This window comes from Oxyura jamaicensis, chromosome 1, assembly GCF_011077185.1.
Source record: "Oxyura jamaicensis isolate SHBP4307 breed ruddy duck chromosome 1, BPBGC_Ojam_1.0, whole genome shotgun sequence".
NCBI lineage: Eukaryota > Metazoa > Chordata > Aves > Anseriformes > Anatidae > Oxyura > Oxyura jamaicensis.
The window spans coordinates 21,058,995-21,084,193 of record NC_048893.1 but is presented as its reverse complement, the minus strand read 5'-3'; the positions used below and the strand labels follow the sequence as shown (position 1 = coordinate 21,084,193).

General features: G+C 38.8%; 1 protein-coding gene across 7 annotated transcripts in view; it reads left to right on the top strand.

Annotated features, from left to right (window-relative positions):
* Positions 1–24,631, top strand: part of PLXNB2 (plexin B2) — a 256,955-nt gene extending 232,324 nt beyond the window's left edge. For all 7 annotated transcript variants that reach the window (XM_035309113.1, XM_035309156.1, XM_035309121.1 and 4 more), the window contains 14 exons: positions 749–978; positions 2,051–2,232; positions 3,019–3,085; positions 3,202–3,348; positions 6,519–6,675; positions 7,719–7,819; positions 8,715–8,799; positions 13,802–13,956; positions 15,579–15,739; positions 16,335–16,482; positions 17,013–17,077; positions 17,798–17,873; positions 19,862–19,936; positions 23,452–24,631. In XM_035309113.1, coding sequence (XP_035165004.1) covers positions 749–978; positions 2,051–2,232; positions 3,019–3,085; positions 3,202–3,348; positions 6,519–6,675; positions 7,719–7,819; positions 8,715–8,799; positions 13,802–13,956; positions 15,579–15,739; positions 16,335–16,482; positions 17,013–17,077; positions 17,798–17,873; positions 19,862–19,936; positions 23,452–23,556 — 1,754 coding nt within the window. In that variant the 3' untranslated portion in view covers positions 23,557–24,631. The remainder of the gene's footprint in view (positions 1–748; positions 979–2,050; positions 2,233–3,018; positions 3,086–3,201; positions 3,349–6,518; positions 6,676–7,718; positions 7,820–8,714; positions 8,800–13,801; positions 13,957–15,578; positions 15,740–16,334; positions 16,483–17,012; positions 17,078–17,797; positions 17,874–19,861; positions 19,937–23,451) is intronic.
* The last annotated feature ends 568 nt before the right edge of the window (positions 24,632–25,199 follow it).

Genomic DNA, 25,199 nt, shown 5'->3' with positions numbered 1-25,199 from the left:
TCTTAGCTTTGCTGGCTGTTATGAAGTAAAGGGGTAAATGAATGCATATGAGCAATAAACTTTCAGAGACACTGGGTCACTATACTAATTAACGTGGTATTCTAGTCGATCAGCAATACTGGGTAATTGGAAAGCCTTCAGCTAAAATAGCTGCTCCGAAAGATGATTCCCTAATTGTTGTCCCTTTTAAGAAATGCAAAGCTTTTGAGTCCCACAGAAATGTTTCCATCAATTTCAACAAGCCATTTAACCTTCCTTCCTGCCATCCCCTTCCTTCCAATTAAATTAGCAGGCTTTACACTTTAAACTTTATTTTCCTGGATTGCTATGTGTTTTTAAAAAGAACTTTTATTATTACATGGACTCAGAGAGAATAGAATATACATTGAAAAAACAGCATTGCTGTGTCTATTTTTTACTCTTTGATATAATCCTACGTTCATATGTATGAACTCACTCAGACATCCATTAAGGCTTTTCTTCGGTAGACATAAACAAGGAAACCATCTGTGCTAAAGACAGTTATGAGCAGGTCACCAGAGGATTAGCTGTGGTCATAGTTAACAGGATAATTGGGAAAAATAGCAAGAGAAAATGTGTGATGAGATGGAGTTTTCAGCATTGAGTTACTTTTTCTACATTACAAGATACCCAAAGAGATCATGCTACCTGGGGAAAAAAAAAAAAAAAAAAAAAAAAAAAAAAAACTGTTTTTTTTTTTTCAATCAACTTTTAAACTGTATTCTAGATCTAATGATAGAGATGGAAGACCATACAAGTGACGTAAATGAAGCTGGAATCCCAGTACTGGACTACAAAACATACACAGACAGAGTCTTCTTCTTGCCCTCCAAAGACGGAGAGAAAGATGTGATGATTACAGGGAAGCTGGATATCCCAGAGGCTCGGCGGCAGACCGTGGAGCAGGCTTTGAACCAGTTCTCTAACCTCCTCAATAGCAAATCATTTCTCATTAATGTGAGTATTGAAGTAGATTCTCCTTATCTTTTAGCTGGGCATACTTGTATGAGCAACACAGTAGGTTTGCAAGCACAAGTGAACCAAAGTTAGTAAAAATAAGTGATTTTCATAAGTTTCTGGTTCTAAAGTAGCTGATGGCAAATCTGTTGCATCACAGCCAGAGCTCCCTGGGGTTACAGGGAAGATAAGGTTTCTGTAGAGCCAGCCAAGTCATATCTCACAGACTTGGTCAACATGACAGTGGCTGCAGGAAAGCAGATATTACCTGATCTGCCATAAAAACTGCTGTTACAGGTTAGTCTGTTTAAGCCTTTTAAGAAATGTGGCATGAGAAATGCTGATTCCCTACTGGTTCAGCTGGGTGCTGTGGTCACCAGTTACCTGCCACAAGCTATCAGCTGGATTTCTATCCCAGAGAGTCCAAGACATAGGCTCCTCCAACCAGAAAAAAAAAAAAAAAAAATCTATTCATGAAGATGATTGATGAGTGCTCAGCTCCTCCGAAAAGACACCTAATTGCTCACTGTCGGAAAATGAGCTGATTGTCAGACACCTAAATATAGATTTAGGCTTCTAACAACTTCTCCTTTTTAAATGAGGTTCCAGTGCTGAGCTAGTTAATGGTAGTATTACAGTTTCTGGCAGAAGAGAGTGCATTCCCAGGTGTGCTTACTTAGATTAGTGTCTTTGTAATATGATGTGAAAGAACTGGGAATTTGGGGGAGAGGAAAGTTGATTTTCCTTTCAAAAAAAAATTGTCACAGAATACACCTTTTATCTTTCTTTCTTTTTAATTAAAGCATAGCTTTTACATAAGGATTCAGTTAAAAGGTATTATTTATATATATTATTCCTTGGGTTAGACTGGTAGACAGTGTGTATATCTGAAACCAAATTATAGGTAACGTTTTCTTACAAGTAGTTTTTTCAAACTTTTGAAAACTTTTCCATGCTGTGCTTAGGAGATTAATGTTAAAATAATATTCCTCATCTTCTTAATGGAGACAAACATTGAGGCTCTCCAGAAACATGCTATCTGACTTGATTTTGTATTTGATTTCTGTTTCAGTTTATTCACACGCTGGAAAACCAAAGGGAGTTCTCTGCTCGAGCTAAAGTGTATTTTGCATCTTTACTGACAGTTGCTTTACATGGAAAACTAGAATACTATACTGACATCATGAGGACGCTGTTCTTAGAACTGATGGAGCAGTATGTGGTGGCCAAAAACCCAAAGTTGATGCTAAGAAGGTTTGAATGATTGTTATGTTTTTCTGTAGTTCTCCGTTTCTCTGTAAATGTATGTCTTTTGCAACATGACTACATTAAAACACCAACTATCTGTGGAAGTCAAAAATACCCCAACCCAAGGATATTTGGAAAACAAGTCCACCAGAAACAGCTGTAGAAGGCAGAAGCAGGACTGTTGGTAACAGATTTCCTTATTCAAATTACTGTAGCATAGAATCTGTATCAAGATTACCGAAGCATCTACCTTACCTCAAAATACAATAACGAACATTTCATTTACTTTTTAATCTAATTTTATTCCAAATTATCTAGCATTTATACCACACAGCATCTCTGTAATGAGCACACATAATCAGCTTTCATTCTGTATTCAATGAAGGCTTGCTCTAATGTTTTTAACCCTCTTGTTATCTCAAATACATTACAAAAGGCCTTGCTCTGCATATGTTGTAGCTTTTTAATCTGTAGGGTTATTTTCCCAGTATGTGCACAACTGGGTTAAGTTTTTAGCGATTGTTCTTACAGCATAGACACAATTTAAGATTTTGCATAAAGGCTGTGTGCTTTTCAGTAACGAGCTGAAGGTACCCAGGAATGATGAGCAATACAAAGCACTTATCATAAAGCAAGTACATGCTCTCAAGACTCTGTAGGGAAATCATTGCATTAGGAAAGTGCATGCAGTTAAGCATGTAAAAATATTATATTTCAAGCAATGTTTTTCTTTAAAACTTTGTCATTAAGTACCCTTAACATACTTGGTGTTGTTTTTTTTTTTTTTTTTAGATCTGAAACGGTTGTTGAGAGAATGTTGTCTAACTGGATGTCTATTTGTTTATATCAGTACCTCAAGGTAAGAGTTGAAGTCTGTTGCCTGTGGGTTTTTTTTATCAATAATACTTAAATATTCTGAATTGAGTGTATCTTTTGTTTTTGATGTATTTTATTTTATTTTATTTCCTTTAACAGGACAATGCTGGGGAGCCTCTTTATAAATTGTTCAAGGCCATCAAACACCAGGTAGAAAAAGGTCCAGTGGATGCTGTACTAAAGAAAGCCAAGTATACATTGAATGACACAGGCTTACTGGGAGATGATGTAGAGTATACACAGTTGGTAAGCAGTGCATGATTATTATGTTATAAAACAATTTTTCTATTTAAAGTAAGACCTGTAGTGTTAAGTCTGTACATACTTTCTGGACTACTATGATCTGCATAGAAGTTCTGATCATGGGCAATACTGTAGATAGTCTGACCGAAGCAAGTCTCCAAGAACAAAAATAAAGCTGTAAATTATCTTCTAAGCATTAAATCCCAGTCCTGCCACCATAGAATTCAATTCAGTAAATCCCTTCCATAATTTTCAAGGTTTACCTGAAGAACTTTGGGGGTGTTTGCCTTCTTCCCTTTTCCCATCTAAATTAATTGACTGATTTTTGTAAAATTCTTGCACTAACGTTGTGCTTGGACTTCAGGTTGTGTCTCTCCCTTGATATTTCTACATGTCAGTATATCCAATGTCATTTCAGAGTTCATTTTTATTAGTATATCAGGATGAGCTCCTTTCCAGTCCTGTAAGATGGCTCTGCAATATCCAAAACACCTTATGAAACTATTTCTGCACTTGTTTGTTGGTGAGCCAAACTCTTCTGAACATGAGCAATCAAACTGGCATTGAAGGAGGTTTATATGCCCATTAGAAGTTTAAATTCCCTACACTAAGTTGAGGAAGCTGCCTGTATAAGGCAGTCCTGGAGACCCATGTTATATGCATCAAGTGGGATGAAGTGGAGATCCCTGCCTCTTCCCCTTCTGAGCTCTACCACCTCTGAATCTGATCTCCAGTGCCATGGTCCAGTTCTCTTTGTTACAAATTCTACTTTGGCTTAATTCTGTTCACTGGCATGGATTTGCACCATTTTTTTCAACCAAACTCCAGTACGTGGGATTCATTGACTATAAAAAAATGAAACAGCCTACCTTTTAGCTGTTCAGGGATTGTAAATTCTAGTTTTACTCTTCCTGATAGTCTTGCTGATTCTCTTCAGGATACAGCGAATATCCAAAATACAATGAATATCCAAGACATGGACTGTCCTTGAAATAACAAGATTTTTTTTTTCCTCTGATTCCTTTTTTATTGGCATGATAATAGTCATTTGTGTTTGTCTCCAACTGAGAAAAATGCAGTGATATATCTGCAGTGTTGAAAGAGATACTAAGTTTTATAATAAGTTTTCTTAAGTCCTGGTAAAAAAATCAGTATTTTGTGTATTCAGAAGGGATGCTGATGGGAGGGCTGATGTGAGGAGATTGCTGTAGGACTTTCAGTCATTGAATCACTGAACTATTGCCTAGACTGCCTGCAAGAAAAGTGTGTACTGACCAAGAATAAGTATTTTAAGTTCTGTTGATATTTTGAGAATTAGCTGAGTTATCATCTGAGCTGAAAGTACCACCCATAGAGCCACACTAACTGGCAATGCTGTGTGCATTTTCTCTTGTGCATAAAAAAAATGTATTTGCACTGTGTATCATGTAAGGCTTCATGACAATAATTCTCTCTTCAGTCTGTTTCTTTTCTTAAAAAGTGATGTCTCCAATTAAGCTAATTGAATATAGTACAAAAGCAGAAAATTTGTGCATGTAGTCAGATGTGGGCAGAACAAACATGCTACTTAGATATTAAACATGATAACAATGTACAGTAGCATTATTTGGTCCAGATTCACAAATACCACAAGAAACAATTGTCTGTGTGCATGCATGTAAGATGATGAGATATATACAGATACATGTATGACGAAAGATAATGAAGTGGGATAATATTGCTTTAAAATATGGGGATCTTTGATGATGTTGTGGTAATCATGAATAGTTAGGGAGCACTTGTGCACCAAGGTCGGTTAAAGCATGAGTTAATTAGTTCACTTCTGCAGGAAAGTGAGACGTGGTGGGAGAGTACGATACAGAGCAGTTGTCTGCACTCTAATTGTTCTTATTTAAAAGCTGAGTCTGTTTTGCATCACTGGTTACACTGACATGCTGCATACTGAACCAGCAGCAAAATCTTGTCTAATTACCATAAAGCTAATAGGAAAAGGAAGGTGAAATCTCATGATTAGTTTGAGAGTTCTGTCAAGGGACAGTGCAATCATGTTTAATTTCACTGCCGTATGGCATAGTTTTTCTTCACTGTTTAAAAATACCAACCATGCAAGTTTGTTTCTGAGGTTTGACATGATGAATTTAGATATCACGGTTGGCAGGACCATATCTGAGAGCTCAGATCCTTAGGATCACTGGCTGATCTTGTGACATGCCTGGCCTCCAAAGCCACCCAACTAGCAAAATATCTACAAAGACATGGTGTTGTACTTATTCAGCTTGTGAAAGAAAGAGGCTTTTTATAACATCTGTTTGTTCTGGGTGCTTTTTCCTCCCATGAAGGTTTACTGGCCATCATTTTCTCATTTGGTTTTATCTGTGTTGAAATTGACCTATTGAAGCTACTTCTAAAAAAATCCACCTAGATTTAGCAAACTGCAGGCTTTTGGGGGTTTCTCCTTAACGTCAAAAAAATAAATAAATGGCAGTACTATCAGAAAACAGTAATATTTTAGAACTAACATAAACTACTTAGGGATACTAATACATGCTTAACGAACAGCTGGTCACTAGAGATAAAGTTACAGGACATGGGCAAGTCACTACTCGTCAGCTGAGCCATGTTAAATCACCATATGTACAGTCAGTCTGCTCAACGAGAAGTAAAACCAGAACTACAAAGACAGTGTAAAGGAAGACAAAATTGTTCAGCTACAGTATTCTAGGAGTTCAGAAGTGTGCAGCTCCAGTGATTATTGGTAACTCATTAAATTTAGGCACTGCATTACTTGTGCTTCACTGTGTCCCAAGTCATCAGGCTGCAAGAGAAGTGGTCCTGCTGCTTTGTACTTGTGCCTCCCCCTTGTTTTAAACTTTAATAAATTAACAAGACTTATTAATGGTATCATATTAGACATAAGCAAATCTATTTTGCAGCTTTTCTATTTAGTCATAATGGGAAGAATTAACTGGAATTCAAAGAGCTGGTTGGCTGCATAACAGTGAAGGATCTCACAAGGAGTCCATAGTCGCATTGCAAATATGTACTGCTGTGCAATAATCATTGCACAATGAATTTTAAATATGGTTTGCATTTAAATCATCCAGAAAACTAGATTTGGAGGTCACTCCAACACTGGTTTGTCTTATTCACCATATATATTCTTTCTTTTACAGACAGTAAATGTGTATGTACAAGATGGAGGAACTGATTCCACACCTGTGAAAGTGCTTAACTGTGATACCATATCGCAAGTGAAGGAAAAGATAATAGACCAAGTCTATCGAAATCTGCCATGTTCTCAGTGGCCAAAAGCTGAAAGTGTAGCTCTTGGTAGGTAGCTAGTGATCCAATACTGAGTAGGTGAAATGTGTTTTGTAATTTTGTAATTTTGATTTTCCCTTTGCCAAAAATTTCTACAGAAGCAACACTGGAGAAAAAAAAAAAGGGGGGGGGGGGGGAGTTGAATTCACATTTAGCTCGATGCAAATATAGAGCATTTTTCCACAACCTTAATATGCATTAAAAATTAATGCTTCCCTATAGAGTTCTTTTTCCCTCTTCTTAAAGTTTTGGTCTACTGTCATTAGTGTGCAAAGAGCCTGTTAATGACTGTTAGCACAAATGTATTCATGTCTGACAGAATCAGTATCTCAGGTACTAATTAATGTGATAATGACAGCATGGACAATTAACTGATGGAGAAGTAATGATGCAATTTCAGAAACCAGTACTGATTTTGACTTGCCTTTCTAATGATTGTTCAAAAAAATTATAACTTAGAGGAGTTGCACTTTCAGGAGATGATGAGCCACCCAGCCTCTGAAAATCATCCTCCTTGAAGGCTTTTAGAATAGCTGTTCTCTTCTGAAAAAAAAAAAAAAAAAAGGAAAGAAAATAAAATAAAAAAAAAAAAGTGATGTAACTTAAAAGGCCTAATAATCTCATAATAGAAGCTCTATTTTAGTAGTTTTGCAATATCCTCATTACTGCCTTAACCTGAAAGTAGATGATGCAATTTTTGCTCTTCAGAAAATCCTAGTAAATTACTTAAGAATGCCTTTTCCAATCCACAGAAAATCCTACTCCCTGTATTTTGGTCCGATAGCGTGTTCTTATTGTATATACTTGTATTCTATGCAAAGGAATTTAACTTTCCATGGAAAATGATCTGAAGGCATGTACATGGCTGGAAATAGTTTGTGCAAGCTTCTGTAATGAAGGCCAAAGCAGTAAATAACACACATCGTGACATGTGCCAAATTACTTTTATTGTTCCACAATGCGTCAGTGGTTCTCTAAATTGAAACATTCTTGGAGTAGTTATTTTTGCACATGCTTAAAACTGTTTTTTTCTCATTTTAATTGCTCCTTAGAGTGGCGTCCAGGTTCTACTGCACAGATCCTCTCAGACTTGGATTTAACATCCCAAAAAGATGGCAGATGGAAACGCATCAACACACTGATGCATTATAATGTAAGGAGGTGTTTCAGAGCAGTTGTTCACATCTGTTAACTGTTCTTTAGTAATAAATAAAATCTTTGTTTGTAGAGAAAATTCTGTGGTATATAAGGAATCAAAAGAAAAACTAGCTCTGGGTCTAGGCAGTAACAGCTTGGGAAGCATGAAAGGCTAGATCTGGACATATTGCCTAAACATCTTACCAAAAACATATTACCTAAATGTAGGCACTTTGTTTCATCGTCATTGCAGTGTCCAAACCCAAATTCTCCTTTCAACATTCAAAAGCTCCCTGTGCCTTTGCTGGGTCTCATACTCATTTCTTCTTTTCTTTCCTCTGCCACTTCCTACCCCTGAGAATGATCTTTGTCCTTGCTCTGCTGCTAAATAGATTTGGGGTTGGTCTGGTTTGTTCAGCAACGCAGTCAGGAGAGCAGATGTTGATGTTTCTGTACCGTCTGTTTTCGGTTTCATATTGTGCATACTACCAAACACATGCAATCGACATATCTTGTATTTTTATTCTATTTTTCCCTTTCTAAAAACAGATATCCTGGTTAGGAAAGCTGGAAGTTAGTTTTCTCTCAGAAAGAGACAGCTCTGATTCTTCATGATAAAATCCATGTTTGCACAAAGGGCACATTGGATTGATGAACCAATGATGTCTTGGAAGTGCTACTAACATTTTGAGTAATCTCAGAGGAGGTGTTGATGTGATCTCTTATGAAAGGAGATGGGTGGCAGTCTGCTCTGAATTGGAGACCCAGTTGCCTAATGGGCATTTGAAGGGCAGCATTTATCATAGGTCCAGATTTCCTGCATAAGATTACAGAAACCACAGTTGAGCTGTTAAGAGGTTCAGCCATGCTTGCTTCTTTTGAATAATGTCCCTGTGTTTGTATTTTCAAAGGTCCGAGATGGTGCCACACTCATCTTATCAAAAATGGGAATTTCCCAGCAGCCAGAGGATAATCAGCAAGATGTCCCAGGGGAAAGTAAGTATCTTTGGGAGTCCTACCTCCTAAAATGACCAGAAGTCAAACCAACAGAGATACAGTGACACTGTTGATACTGTTTATTGAGCAAATCCATGGAACTAGACATTCCCCAGCAAACTATATAAGGCGTATTTGATTTGCGTTGCCCTCTATATGCTTGCAGTGGTTTTCTTTGTCCTAATTATAAAAGCCTGAGATAATGAGGCTTTAATCATGATTGATTTCATGAGTCCATAGCCCAACTTAATAGAAACTGCTCTTAGAAAACATATCCTGGATATTCTGTTTTTTTAATCCCATTACATCCATAGCCATAACGTTATGTTTCATCTTTTCAAAGCTGTACCTCTTTTTCTCCTTCATTCTTCCTTTTATTACTTTCCTTTCCAAATTTCTTCCACTTACTAGATTGAGAATTGAATGCACCATTCAGAACCACAGGACAGACCTGTTCCCCTGCTCCATGACATAATGGATCTGATGTAATTTCTGTATTGCGCTTTTTACAACTATATTGCTTTGCAGACTCATCTCTGTACATGCGTATTTTGTGTCTCTCTCCCATGGCAGGCAATATTTCATCATCTCTGTTTGCTTGTTTTTTTTCTGGGCTGTGTTGTCTAGTTGTATTCATTCCATGTTATCTCTTTAGATTCAATGTTTTCCCTGATTCCTTTGTTTCAAGGTTTTCAATCCACTGTAAGCAAATATCAGGAACTACCTTATAATGTTTCCTCTCTTTCATGTCACTAATACAGCCGTTACTTAATTCTAATACTGCTGCTTGCCACAATAAGCTGGACTTCTCAATGCTGGAGACAGCGTGATAGCTTGGAACCTGTCTTTCAAAGCTTTTAGTTCCTTGTGTCAGTACTCTGTCTAGACCAATTTCCTTTATCTCACAACTTCTTGAGACACAATATCCGTTCCAGCCTAAAATGCACTCAGATTTTAATGGAAATATTTACTTGTAAATTCATGTTCTTCATCACATGATTTCCTTTACATTTTAGAGGTTCAGTTTCTCTTATTTTTTCCTTACATTCAGTTATTTTACATGAGTTGGAAGTTAGATTTATGGAATGATAATTGTTGAGATCATTCTTCCTTCCACGGACCCATTTGATATACTTTTATGTCTAGCATTGATTGCAAAAGCCATTGGTTCACCTAATAGTTTCATTCCTTTAAACAGATTTAGCGATCTTAGATTGAATAGGTTCCAAGGGCTCAGCAGTCAGATTGGAAATAATATACCAGAAATGTACATTTTTTCAAGGAGATGGCTCTCAGCTGATAGCTCTGATGTGTATTATTGGTATTTAACAAGAGTGCAGATTTCCATTTCATTAGTGCTGAGTGTTGGCCAGGAAATCAGGACAGGCTGAATTACTTGCCATTTATTTTTTAGTCTTTACTCCTGGATGCTTCCTGTCAAGACTTCTACCAGCATCCTTTAAGGTTCTCTCCCAACGATCATGGCTATACCTCTGCTGCTATCCTCTCACCACGTAGCAGGTGTTTGCCTTAGTTGGAAAAGTGGTGGCTACTCCTTTATCACAGCGGCTGCCAACCCAACTTTCTCACTTTATAAAATGTTCAGTTTAATACAGAGGGCAATGAAGTGCAGCAAGGTGAGGAGCCCATTCCTACTCCCTCTTCAGTTCAGTTGCTTTGATTGCTGAGATAACTGCAGAGGTGGTATTCACCTCCACTCTGAAGAAGCAGACTAGTTGATGGAGCCTGGTGGTGTCCTCAGCTTGCTTTCCCTTCTTAACACCAAGAGGTGATCATTCTCCAGATCTGGGTTCCCCGTCTTCCATCCTTCCCACATCTTTGTGTGAGAGAGCAGAGGACCAGATCAAGTGTTTTTATTTGTTTGTGTTTTTATTATTATTATTATTATTATTATTTTAGATGCACTCTACAAGTGCATCTTTAGCTATTCAGTATAGTGAAGCTCTTTGAACACACATGATCTGTACTCCAAGATGGACAGGCTCCTTAGCTATATGTGTGGCATATTAAATTGTAAAGGAGAAGCAGACTTCTGGGGACAGTGCTGTCACATGAGGGTTCTCATACATGAGAGAAAAAAATCTGTAGAGACAGCTCAGATCCCAAAGCATGGAGTGTAGACAGCTTCCACCTTGTTTCTTCTCCACACCCTGTCTTGTGCAGTGGTGATGTACAAATTTGGGAAGATGGCATTTCGTGCCAGGCTAGCCCATTTTCTTTAACGCCTAAGGGTCTTCAGAGCTAGTTGGTGCCAACTTGTTCTTTCAGAAAGCTATAAAATGTTACAGAGTTAGTGCAAAGCAAGAGCCCACAGCGACAGTGATTTGTGAGATGCTATGTGTATAAAAGGCAGAGGAGAGGATCAGAGGCTTCCCCTCCCACACATACGCATTTATATGACACAGGGATTTACAGGGCTGGAATAAATAGAAATCCTATCTCTGCTCTATGAATAAGGCTTGTGACGAAGTGGTTTTCCTTTTATCCAGTCTCTCATTAACTTGCACCTTTTGCATTGAGAAATGTCAGCTGAAGCCATTGACTGTCTGCCAAAGCACTAGGCTTTGCACAGAACGAAAATGTAAAACCATGTTCAGAGATGTTGCTCTAAAACCTGGCATTGCTTCCATGCTGCTTTTGATTCACAGCTTCTAACAGGAAGACACTGGAAGCTGGCAGTTGTGACAAATTAAATGCAGAATCCTTTGCTTCTGGAGATAATAAATGCAATTACTAATTTGTATCAAGATGGAGAATGGCTTCAATGATTTTATGCTAGGATTTCTGTACTGAACTATAAGCCAACGCAGCGTGTTGAAAACTTATTCTGGATATTTCTTTCTTTTTTTTTTTCTTTTTTTTTTCTTTTTTTTTTTTTTGTGAAGGGGCTGGTGTCGTGGGTTTTCTTTCTTTCTTTCTTTCTTTTTCAGTTATTCTGGTGTGGAATAGCCAGAGGGCTGCAGATCAGAAATACTGATTAGCAGATGTGTGTAGGACAGCCCTTCCTCCACCTACCAGGAGCAGCAGCCTGTTCTCAGGGGCGGATGGAGCAAGCCTGCTGCAGGCCGTGCAGCAGGAGGGGGCCAGGCTGGCCACCACCAGCTGACTGGCCTCCCCCATGTTCCCACCTGGTTTGTGCCACTTTGTATCGGCCAAAGAATGCAAGAGGGGCAGGAAGAAGCATTCAGGGGGAAGCATTTCACCCAGTGGGTGCAGTCGTCTCTCCATGTACAGCTTGATGCATCTTGTGGCTACTACAACCACAAAAGACAATGTTCTTCCCTACATTTTACTTCCTTTGCCCCCTAGGTTTCCACTGGGAAGATGTTATCTCCCGGAAGGCTGGTCTCGTCCTAGCAACATGCTGCTAATATGTCTCGTTGCCCCCTCTTCTGCATTTCTCTTCCTCTTTCTTGCTGCTATTTTTAGCAATGAACTGGGATCTTTGTTTTGCAAAAAGTTCATCCGGTTGAGCTGCATTCCCTTTAAGCCCTCCTTTCCTATTAAATAGCCATAATTTCACTAGTAGCCAATTCTGCTGTTGCTGAACAAACACACGCCAAATTAAGCTGTATGTAAGGGCAAGTAATCTTCGTGGAATCCCCCTTGGTTTCTTCTCTTTACTGCAAAGTTAAATCGGGCCACGCACCACAAGCAGGGCAAAGAGAGGGTGAATTCCTTTGAATCACAGGAGGAAGTAGAAGTGTACCAAACAACTGACAGAGTTTAGTTTCTTCTCTTACTGTGTGATTTTGTCCATTTATTTACAAGAGTAAATAACAGGCATTGCAAAAGAGACTCCAAACTTCAGGCCCATCAGCAGTTCTTACTGCACTGGCAAACGGTTGTTATGCATGGCATCAATTGTGAAATCACAACTGCTTCAAAATAAAAGGATAGCTTTTATTGCTTTCTTGCTTCATGCACATGAACTTCCAAATCAAATTAAGGACTTTCAAAGGACAACAGCATTAAATGTCTTATTTTTCCTTGGCTAAAAGATCTACCTGGCCACAAGGAAGTAAAGGCACCAGAAAGCTGCATAGCTCATGCTTTTCACGAGAATATATAAAACAGATTCATGTGGAAGTGTTGTCTTGGCTAGATTGCATATTAATGTTATTTTCCTCTACAATATAAAATATTTAACACACATCTCGTAAATTTAAGGTAGATGTTGAGGAACTGAGTTAATAAACTACTGTGGCCTAAAATTTGAAAGAACAAAATTTGTGCAATTAGAAACTGATATTTCTCCACTGTAACTGTGATTCAGTTACATTATACACATATACTTATATTAAAGCATAAAACAGCAGTATTGCAAAATAATTTGCGTAAGAGGGCTGAATCACATTTTTAATGGGAAAATTAACTTTCATGTTTTTAAGACGTCAATGATTTTAAATGCACTGATTCGGTAACCTCCACTGGAAAAGCACCATTGATTTTGGGTATTATGCCAAGCAGATATATTAACATATAGCTTAGGATTTAAAGGAAGAACAAGTTAATTTGCCACTGCCAAATTCATCAGAGCTGCTACAATACCTTGTGTTGTACCCTGAGCAGGCTACAATTGTCCTTTCCATGAGGGCTGTTGGGTCAGACCTAGCTCAGTTTCTGTAGCTTGATGTTGTTCACCAAGGGGTAGAGTATTTCACTGTGTACATACTGTGCTTGCACAAATGAACAGGAGTTTCCTTATTGTATGTTACCTATCTCTCCTTTTTGTTCTTGAGAAAAGCAAGCTACAATCCTACTTCAGTGCTACTCTTGTAACATAAAGCAATACTTATGTATTAATGAAAAATTAGTACTTGGGTTGTTAGAAGGGAACCAAGTAATCTAGATCCTCTTGGCAAAAGAAAGGTAAGTCAAGGATAGAGTGCAAAGGTCTTACAGGTACTGATGTGCATGATTATTTCATAATTATTTCCAGGGGAGAGTTTTTTGTAATTATTGCAATTACTGTTTCTAGGGCATGCACTTCTAGAAGATGAAAATAAGGTCTGGCATCTAGTTCGGCCAGTAGATGAAATTGATGAAGGCAAATCAAAGCGAGGCAGCGTAAAAGAAAAAGAGAGAACCAAAGCTATTACAGAAATCTACCTGACAAGACTTCTGTCTGTGAAGGTAAGGGCCAGATGTCACAGTTACACCGTGCCTCTATAGATTTTGACATGTATCCGAAGAAAATGATGCAAATATTAGTCATGCTTTTGGCTGAAATTTTGAATATCTGTGTCATGTACATACAGGCTTGTGTTCAGAGCTTCAAGTGATTAATATGCCCTCAAGAACATTTCTGGGAAATAGATAAATTTTAACTCCAGATGAAAGCTGAGAACCATAATTCTGAGTTAGCTAAATGAGGATTTTTCTTGTAAGACAAAGATGGATATTCTCATCTGTGCCACCTGTTTAAATAATATTATGTTGGTTTTTATTTTAAACCAAATGCTTTACATACTGCTGCAGAGCCTTTTGTTTCCCTGTTCTTTGTTTCCAGTGCTGCAGTACTATCTAGAAAAATAGTAGAAATGTTTTCAAATGGTAATAGTCCTTTGAGAGTATTTTTAGTCTTTACTCTGGAGAACGGATCACAACCAAAATAATTATGCTAAGGATTCCTCCTTGCAGAAGGAGCTTAATGACCAAGACCAAGTTCTTCTTAAAAATGGGAGTGACTCCAGCTAAGGCCATTTGACCAAGTGTGAAAGTGGACCTGAAGGAAAGTTTGTGTATGGATGGCACAGACTTGCAGTCAGCAAGATGCATGTGCCCCTCTCTTCTGATAACAAATCCATTTTCTGTTCCCAATAGCTACTTGGTAGATCGTTGCCAATCTGGAGCTTTACTAACTTGTATAGAGCTGGTGAGGTGCAATGGCTGGGACCACAGCTGCCCACACAGCCCAGGACTGGTGATGTGTCCTCCCTGCCTGCACTGCCAGCACAGGGGTTTAGGGCTCAGTCCCTGCTCTGTTTTGGGGCTGGCAGCTGGAGTGATGGAGAGAGAGAGGATGCAGCCCTTCAAACATGCCTGTAGGGCCAACCAGCTGAGTGGGGACAGACTGTATGTGGCATCAACAAGGTCATCTTCTCTTTGTCTCTACTACAAAGGGACAATCTCAGAGGTCGTGGTCTTTAAGGTCCAGGCAGGTGCAGGGATCCTGACAAAAATGCAGCCCCCCCCCACCGGGGATACTTCACCCCTCACACTTGGTGGAGCTCATGGAGCTGGACCAGGATGGGCATCTAATGAGATGTGCTTTCCCCTGTGCATCAAGTCAAGTGGTCACTGGCGCTTCTTCCTCTCAGTCAGTGTTTTAAAATTGCTGTACTGGTGCATGATGCTCTGGAGCTGGGAAGCTGCAAAACAATTACAAAATTGCCAGCAATTATTTATGTGCACAATGAGCTTAAATTGAAAGTCTATTGTAGGAACCAGGTTCTGCTGTTTTAGTCAGGCAGAACGCACAGCTTTCTGTGTTAACTGCATGATGATAATGGAAGAAGTCTTAGCCTTTCAGACTAGAACATAAAGTTATTCTTTAGAAGGTTTTTACTGTTTGGGCTGTTTGCAAGGTCATTTCATTAAAAGTTGGTTGATTTTTTTTGTCACCTGGCACCCTGCGTCACCTGGCACTCAGCGTTGATGACGTTAAGTAACTGCAAATGGACTAAAGGAAAAAAGACTCAAGGGTGGCACTGAGTTCAGCTTGTAATGCAAATTTCTTTTAAATTCACTTTTAGGGAACACTTCAGCAGTTTGTAGATAACTTCTTTCATAGTGTGCTCAACTCAAACCATGTGGTGCCACCAGCTGTGAAATACTTCTTTGATTTTCTTGATGAACAAGCAGAAAAACATGACATCAAGGATGAAGACACCATTCACATCTGGAAAACAAACAGGTATGAACAGACTAATAATTACATTGCAGAGAAATGAGAGCGTAGTTCCCACATATGTGCTGGCACTCTTACCACTAATCAAAGCAAATTTCATTTGTAATTCTCAGAATCATTTTAATTGAGATAATATGTTCATATGATCAAAAGGATTCCCTGGAAGTCTAGAAGTTGCAAAAAACGATACCTACTTATGGGATAACCGCTGGCAGATTTACCTCTTTGCTTTTCATCTTTCCTCAGAGAATAGGAAAGCAAGAAGCAAAAGGGACTAGATTTACCTGTCAAAGCACAAAATCTAATAAAATGTTACTCGGGTAGTTTTTCTAACCACTCAGACATCTTCTCTTGCTGTTTGGGGACACTTAGGATTCTTCTCAAATAAGTTTTTCTAATTTTTCTGTGAGAGATACAAAGGCTTTGTTTCCGGACATGAAAACCAGACAAAAGATAGTGTAATGTGTAATTGTTGAAATATAAAATTAAGTTTCACTGTAGTGAGAAGATCAAAACGCAAAACCCCTATTTAATTTCATGTGCTTTGCTTGTTGTATAACATTGATTGTGTAAAAGAGGTTTTTGGTTTTTTACTTTGCAGCTTGCCTCTTAGATTCTGGGTAAATATTCTGAAAAATCCCCATTTCATCTTTGATGTTCATGTTCACGAAGTAGTGGATGCTTCCTTGTCAGTCATTGCACAGACTTTCATGGATGCTTGCACAAGAACAGAGCACAAATTAAGCAGAGTAAGTGATTCGCATTCTACATCCTGACTACATTCATGCCTGACAAGACACAGGGCATTGTCCTAAAACAATACCCATTCTCTAAGGAGATACAGCATTGATAGTTTCCTTTCGGTTTTAAAATGAATTTAGCATTTCACCACTTAGCAGGATGGTGAGCATGTCATTGTTACAGCATAGTCTGCCAACTGAGTTCCTAAAAAGCAGAAAATACCAACTGCTTTTATAAAAAGCAAGTTTAAGAAATTGTTATTTCATGTCCACCATAATTTAGAATCATCTTCCATTGATATAATTTGTCAAACTTGACAAATAATTCCATATGTAAACTTCATCTTTTTAAGACAAATAATCCCACCCATGTACTGACATAAACGTTAATAATATTAATAATAAGCGTCAGAATGTTAATATCCACAAAGCTCAAGTGCATGTGATTAGGAAGGCTTGATCTTGGGTTCTTGACTTCATGTTTTTTCTTAGAGACTTTCATAAATCAACCAAGTTTCTCTCTATTATATTTTTTTCAGGATTCTCCAAGTAATAAATTACTTTACGCAAAAGAAATCTCTAACTATAAGAAAATGGTGGAAGAGTAAGTATAAAGAGACTTTTTTCATGCTGATTCAGAGTTGGTAGGGTTTTAAACCTTTGTAAATGTACTTAGTAACAGGAAAAGTGAACGCTGACACAGTTGAAGTCAACTGCCAAATGTTAAAACTTTTACACCTAAATGTTAAAACGTTCCCTTGTCAGTGGTGTTCCCAGTGTTGAAATGATGTTGTGACCCAATGCGTGCCCATGTCTATGCCAGCAGATGGACAGAGTTACTTGGGACAGAACACAATGCTGTTCTGCATGACAGCTGTTCTTACCCATGATCTGTCTAACCAGCACTGCACTTCCGTAACTGAATAGGGATCAAATCCTGAAAACATTTTCATAAAGACATTTTTTCTATTCAGACTCTGACTTCAACATTTACTGATTTGGGAATTCTGTCAGTACCACTGAAGGTCTGCTACAGGACTCAACTCTTCCCAGCTGATGACTTCAAAAGTTTGAAGACATGAAATAATCATCAGCTGGATTGTAAATAGATTTCTTTCCTGTGTTGTGGTCCTGTGCAATCAGGTGTGATTTGCCTTTCTTGCAAGGGTATCAAGTACTAATGACTGCTGTGAGACAGCATGACTAAATGTGTCATTGGTCTGTTGTGGTGGAACATCTCCTGCACAATTAGGAAACATGTTTAAAATAAAATGAAAATTTTGTGTATTTCGCCTAACTGAAAAATTGTTTTAATTTGTTGCAGTTATTACAAAGGCATTCGTCAGATGGTGCCAGTTAGTGACCAAGATATGAATACCCATTTAGCAGAGATTTCTAGGGTAAGAATAAATTAAGTTTCCTTGTCCTGAAATTGAAGCCAAGTATAGCACTGTTTGTCTTCTCATTCTAACTCGACAAGTGGGTTTCTTGTATGTTGAAGCATCAAATGAGTTATTTAATACATCTCTGAAAGACTCCTGCTTAGTGTAGTGCTTTTTAGCCTTTTGAAGTGTTGATTATTGAATGGAACCAAGAATGGCTATCGTCACGAATTTCTCTGAATGATGTAGGTGCCAGAGCAAAGTGTTTGAATTTTTTCACATCCATTGTGGAAAAATTACAACACCGCTGAAAGGTGTTTTCTCTCCGCAGCACAGAGAGGGTTTTTAGCATTGATCATGCTGATAACAAGTAGTGGCTGAATTCAAAGTGCTATCGCAGCAACAGTTTGACTCCAGAAATGAAAGGGGAGTCTCACAAGTTACTTATAGTGCATTTTAGAGCTGTCTGTATGAGGACAATACTTTTGCTTTACACTGCACACAAGAAGCTCATCATATGCCTGCTTGATCGGCCCTTCTTTTCACAATATAGGTTACTGGGGGTTACCTGCAATGGAGGAGAGCAGAGGGGGCTGATTGGTAGCTGGGAGCTCTGGTTTGAGACTCAGGGAGCAAAGACACTACAAAACGTGCTTCATTCTTGAAAAAGCCTGTCTGCTGGGCTGCTCAGCTTAGCTAGAGCAGGCTTGTGCCTTCAAAGCACTCAATTTAACCCGGAGAACCTGCAGAAGCTCTCGCCAGTCTGAAAGGAATGTGTTTAGCCTAAGCAAAGAGATACTGTATGTACTGGCTGATTTGCTCATTTGCCTAATTTATTTTAAGAGTCCTAGTGATATAAGGATGTTTGGGGAATTCTTGTGATTTGTTTATTTCAGTGCCCTTAGGACCTAACATTTTGCAGATTAACATCCTCATGAGAATGTTTCTGTTTTCATTCAGTCACTATGAAACTCATCTGCAGTGACATTTCATTTTCCAGTTCATTTTATTTATTATAAAAATGGAGACGTATGTAAAATTAAAACGTTTGGTCATTAAAAATAAAATCAAAGGAATGTTTAAAAATCAGAATATGTTGATCCTTTCTATTTACATTGCAAATTATGATAGAAGTAGGAAAGGACTGATGGAGCATTGCAAATGTTGACCTGCTCAGGAAGTGACTTTTGTAGGGCAAAGAAAGATGGATGTTTCTCTGCTTGTTTACAGCTTGGATAATCCTTTGTGCCAGTAGCAATATTTTGCAATTCTTCATTTTCTTAACTAATTTAAAAAACTAAAGGCATAGCTAGAGAGTTGAATCCTGTCCGTTTAAATGAGACACATCTGTTTAGACAGTCAGAGCACATTTGCTACATAAGTTAAATGTCATGGGGAGAATGAAACAAGAGGTAATGGAAGGGTTATATCTTGCATCATTTGAAGTTCCTTTTCTCTCTCTCTCTCCCCCTTCTCTCCCCTTTCCATCTTCCTGATTCAAATGTCTTTTTCCAAATGTACATGTGCTTACTATCTTGATGAGTTACACCTTCCCTATAGTGAGGTGTGAATGATTTCCAATAGTTACAAAGAGCTGAAGAAATGATTTCAAACAGACATGGCAGTGACAGAACTAATGTTTAATGTCTCAACAATATGTAGATTGTACTGACTGAATGCTTTAGTTATACGTACGCATGGTGTTAACAGATGTTACAGCTGTAATCTGTGGTTTGACATTCAAAGTTCAAAATATTTTCCACCTCCTGTGTTGGAGCTGCGGACAGGCCAGAAAAACACCAGTGGGAAAAGCTTGATCTAAAAATCATCAAACAAAAGTTTTCTCACCCCTTTTTCTGCCCCAGCATCACTTTGCAAAGAGTTACAGGATGCAGAGCCTGAATTTGAGAATGTGACTGTGTACTGTATCCAGCAGACATGCGTGTGTGTAATTTTCAACTGTGATGAAATTTTGACGTTTGCTGCTTACGTGTGTTGTTTAACAGGCACATACCGATTCCTTAAACACACTTGTGGCTCTACACCAACTCTACCAGTATACTAACAAATACTATGATGAGGTAAGTTGTGGGGCTTATTTTCATATTTTTTTTATAATAACGGTAAAAAGTTATAAAGGCTAACTTTCCCTGGATAATCAGGTAAAAGCAGTGCTGAACAGAAAGCTCTAACTTTGCAGTTACACGCCTTCCTTGGCAATTACACTGCCTAAGGGTATATTCTTAGAAATGAACAGCTTCACTATGGGTTATCTCATTTTGGTAGTGATCGCTTAATGAGATCTGAAAGGGAAATAGATTTAAAAATCCTTTTTATTCAGTTCTGCTATCCTAATGCCTAAGAATTAGGACATTAGAACGTCACCGAGCAATTGCCAGAGCTATATGAGGTTTCAAGCCAGTAGTTTGGTGGGGATTTTTAGGAACAATCCATTAAACTTGTTTTGCTTGCAGGAATGGGGCATTGCCTTTTTTTATTAGTTAAGATGCACTTAAAACTTCCATGCATGCTGCCGTCCCCATTTTGCCCTGCCAAGTGAAGTGCCTGCCCAAGGTAAACCCAAGCAGAGCAACTGCCGAGTATAGTCAGATTCAAAAGGAAGCTTACAGATTCAGTCCAAAGTGTTTCTTGGATTCTTCAGGCCCTGTGGAAAGGGGGACAAAGAATATCCCAGTGTCGCTGGGCTGTGGCTATGGCTCTCCAAACTTAATCTGAAAACAAAAAGAGAGAAGGAAACTTTTATTCAAAGGTTTCCATGGAAATGAATGCCTCCAGAAAACTCTCAGAGTTAAATCAAAGCAAGTAAGAACAGATGCTGAATCAAAAAAGGAGTACAGCACATGTGAGCTCTCTTCAGTTGGTCCTGCACCTCAGCACAGTTTTTGTTTTCGCTTATATTTAGCAGCAAAGGCAGTGAAGTCTCATCCGCAGCTTCACTGCAGCTGCTTTCTGCAGCAGCAGCCAGCTTTTCACAGCTTTAAATACAGATGTAACCAAGGAAAACCAGCTCATCCTGAGACTACTTGCAGTTTGTATTAGTAAGAAAAATGACTGGAGACACACAGGCCAAACTGATGGTGTTGGTTTCCTCATCTCCAGAGCTCAGGAAACTTATTTTCAACATGTTCCAGAATATCTGCAAAAAAGCCAGCCATATCCCTGGCTGCATCAGAAGTGTGGCCCGCAGGTCAAGGGAGGTGATTCTCCCCCTCTGCTCCTCTCTCGTGAGATTCCAGCTGCAGTGCTGTATCCAGCTCTGGGGGTCTTCAGCACAAGAAAGTCATAGATCTGTTAGAACAGGTCCAGAGAAGAGCCAAAAGATGATCAGAGGGTTGGAGCACATCTCCTGTGAAGACAGGCTGAGGGAGTTGGGGTTGTTAAGCCTGGAGAGAAGAATCCAGGGAGACCTCATAGCAGCCTTCCAGTATCTAAAAGGGGCCTACAGGAAAGCTGGTGGAAGATTGTACCAGGGAGTGTAGGGGTAATATTTTTAAACTGTAAGATGATAGTTTTAGGTAAGATATAAAGGAAGAAATCCTTTACTCTGAGGGTGGTGAGGCACTGGCACAGGTTGCCCAGAGAAGCTGTGGATGCCCCATCCCTGGAAGTGTTCATGGCCAGGCTGGATGGGACTTGGAGCAACCTGGTCTGGTGGGAGATCTCCCTGCCCATGGCAGGGGGGTTGAACTAGGTGGTCTTTAAGGTCCCTTCCAACCCAAACCATTCTGTGACTCTGTGATCTCTGCGGCCTGACCTGTTGTAGAAGCACTCAAGCCACCTGTGAGACAGACAAACCATAAATTCCTGCTTCTTCCACACTCCCCTGTCCCTGACCCAGCCGTGCTTTCTGGATTCTCACATTTGCAGGCGGGCACAGGTAGAGCCTCCTCTCTGCTCAGCTGTCAGAGTTTACCAGTGGTGAGCCAGCAAACCACAAAGCAGAACTGCAGCCCTTCCTTTTGCATACATCACCGTATAACAACAAGATGCATCTGATCAAAAGGCTGCTAATTCAGAGTCAGGGAGATAATACGTCAAGAACCATTCAGCAAAATAAATCAAGCTTATTTATTTTCCATAAAAATGTTTTAATTTGCATAAATTGGAACATTTTGCGGCTGCCCTTATCTTTGTTGCTGAAACGGTGGTTGCCAGCATGCGCTGTACCTTGCACAGCTCTGCAGGGCTTGACAATGACTAAGTGGGTATGCTCTAATTGTCCACATTTATATGAAAGTTCTATTCACCAGCAGAGATAATCATGAATTATTTAGTCTTGATTTGAGGCGTTAGAGCTAGGTGTAATTGTTTAAATGAAGGGAACAATATCAAATTAAATTAGGCCCTATTTAAATACTGTAATAAGAGTTTATTAACTGTCTTGTAAAAATGTTTTCATGCTTTAAAAACAAATCCATTAAAATAATGATTTCTAAACAAATTTGTTCCAGTGTTTGAAACTCTGATGCTGTACCAGTCCTCAAAAGGGAAATTGTTAGCTAGATTGATACTGACTGCATTAACCTCCATTGTCAGTAAAGCAGTGAGAACCCCAGGTAATGACAGGCAGACTCCATTTCTCCAGTTCTTGTAGCTGCAAACTTTAGGTAGTATTTAAACATAGCTAAAGCTTTCTGCTTGATGACAGCATCTGACTTTTATTAATAAAGCCAGTTCTAGCAAAAGAACAGTTTTGCCATGTAATACATTCTCCTAATGGAGAAATCTAATAGTTGGTGGAAAAGTTTCCCTAAAGGATGGTAGGAATGAAAACCTTTCAAAACCTTTGAAATTTGATCTTGAGAAGCCCTAAAAAACTCTATTTGAAGAAAAGCCTTCTCATAACAGTTGACCTTTTCTAGCTTTCATTTTAAAATCCCTGGTGTCTCAGAGTCATACTTTGCTGTATATATTCCGTACGGCAGAGGCTGCGTGCAGGATGTTGGGGGGCTCCTCTGATGAGCTGTTTGCTTCCCGAGCTATGTTCTACCAGGTCAGGGTCTCAGCTCTACCTCGAGAAGCCAAAGGCAAGCTGCCTGTGGCTCCCTGACACTGACCAGTCCATTTTCTTCAATATATTGCCTATAGACAGACGAGATTTTTCCTTGCCCTAAGCTATACCCGTGCATGGACCACCCAGGAGCTGCTCATAACCAAAGCTCATGGGGATGGGGCTTAGTTACTGCTGGTAAATGACCCTTAAGCCTCATAGGGTGCACCGTAAGTAAAACCACAGCTTCTTACATAGCTGTAAAGTCAATGCTTCTGATGTTTTCCCCTGCCTGCTCCACCTTGCAACGTAATATTTCAAAAGATAAAGTACTACCTATTTAATTTGCTTGAATCCCGGCATAATGGGAAACATCGTAGCAACTTAGATAAAGTAATGGAGACGATCATTTTTATTGTCTTCATGTAAAAACAGAGCATGGAGCCTCATAGATGGACTTTATCTTTGGTGCAGAGTGAATGCAAAAGACTGGAAAACCAAAGCAGTATCAAACACTTGGTCTGGGAATGGTGTCGTATATTTTAAGCTAAACGATTCTAAACATTCTCTGTTTATTTCTTCCAGATTATAAATGCACTTGAAGAGGATCCAGCTGCACAAAAAATGCAGCTTGCCTTCCGTTTACAGCAAATAGCAGCTGCATTAGAGAATAAAGTGACTGACCTTTGACTCAAAAGCCGCAATAAAGAAATCTGATCTAAAGATGTTCAAATTCATTGTTCCTGTTAAGGAAATAGTGTTCTATTTTTTAATGTATAATTACAACTTTAAATGAAAGAGTTCATGTTTTTTTGATAGCAGAGGTGTAATGTAAAAATTTTTACTGTAAATTATGCTTCTAATTAAAATCTGTGTTGTGTGTAAATGAATCTTCTGTGGGAAAGAGAATCCTTTGGCTGGGGGCAGGGTGGGGGGGTGGAAGAAGGCAAGTCTAGTCCGTTTAATTTCATAGGATCCGAGACATCAGCATTTAGAATTCATTATGCAAGTAAATTCAATACTATAGCATCCTCTATATTTTAAGCAATATTTGTACTAGGAAAATAATGGCATTTGCAGAGAACCATGCAATATCCTCTTTTGTTTCAATAACTGGAAATCGACGTCCACATAGTTCCAAAACTTTGTCTGTGCTCATCATGAATGTAGTAAACAATGTGTCTCATTTCTCCGCAAGATCCGCAAATGGGATTTGCTGCCACACATGGTTCTTAGGTTAATTATTTATGTCCATGGTAGTGCACAGAGTTGCACCCACCACAGCTGGCAGAAATAAAAGCAATGTCATGCCTGTAAGGAGGGTTCTACTGATAAAGTCTCATTCGGTTCAGAAACCACTGCAATGGAGAATTAGTCCTTAAATCTTTACAACTCTTTGTTATTATTGTGAGTTTTATGATATATGCTAATGTGCCTTACTTGTACTAATTCTGTGAATCTGATGAATGGTTTTGTAAAAAGAAGCAGATCGGAAAAAAAAGAAATATTTATGTGCTATTGAATGACTTTTGTGTGAAAAACATGACCAGCAGAATGCTTGTAATTAGCTGCTTGCCGAGAGTGTGCTGTTTAACATGATTTGATTCTGTATAATATCTTATTTTAGAATGGTTCTGATGATTTTTTATTTGAATCTTGGAACTGTCCTAGAAATACCATCACTTGTTTTTACTGTATTTGTGATGTAAAATACTAGTATGATATTGGAAAAAATCATATACCCGTGTAATGAAAACCACTCAGTCAGTTTTGAGCCTTGGAATGCTGCATTTGATCAAACACAAACCATAACCCATAGCAAAGAAAATTAAAATAACCTGTCAGAAAGCGTGCGTTTACAATATAGGTAAGCTACATACAAATCAGAAAGTTAGGTACGTCTTCTTCAATTGCTGTATTGCACATCAGAGAACTTTATTCCTTTTTGTCTCACGACTTTTGGCAGTAACGTAGCATTTTAATGAAGCACTGCCATCTGTACAAGTTCATTCGTTGTTCCGCCGAGCGCCTGGCCGCTGCTTATCCTCAGCAAGCTAACACAGCTCCTGCCGCCCGCTGCCCTGCCCAGTAGGTTGCCATACAGTCGGTTTCACTGTTGTTGATTGTTTTTTTGTTTGTATTTTTTTTGTTTTTTTTTGTTTGTTTGTTTTTTTAACTTTTTGGAAGGTTCCTGGTGTTTGTCAGTGGACCTTTCCTTCAGTTTCCAAAAATCGAAAGCCTCACCAGAACTAGCACAGGCCTGGGAGGGTTTTTCAGTTTGTTGGTTGCTGTTGTTGTTTTTTTGTGTTTTGTTTTGTGTTTTTTTTTTAACT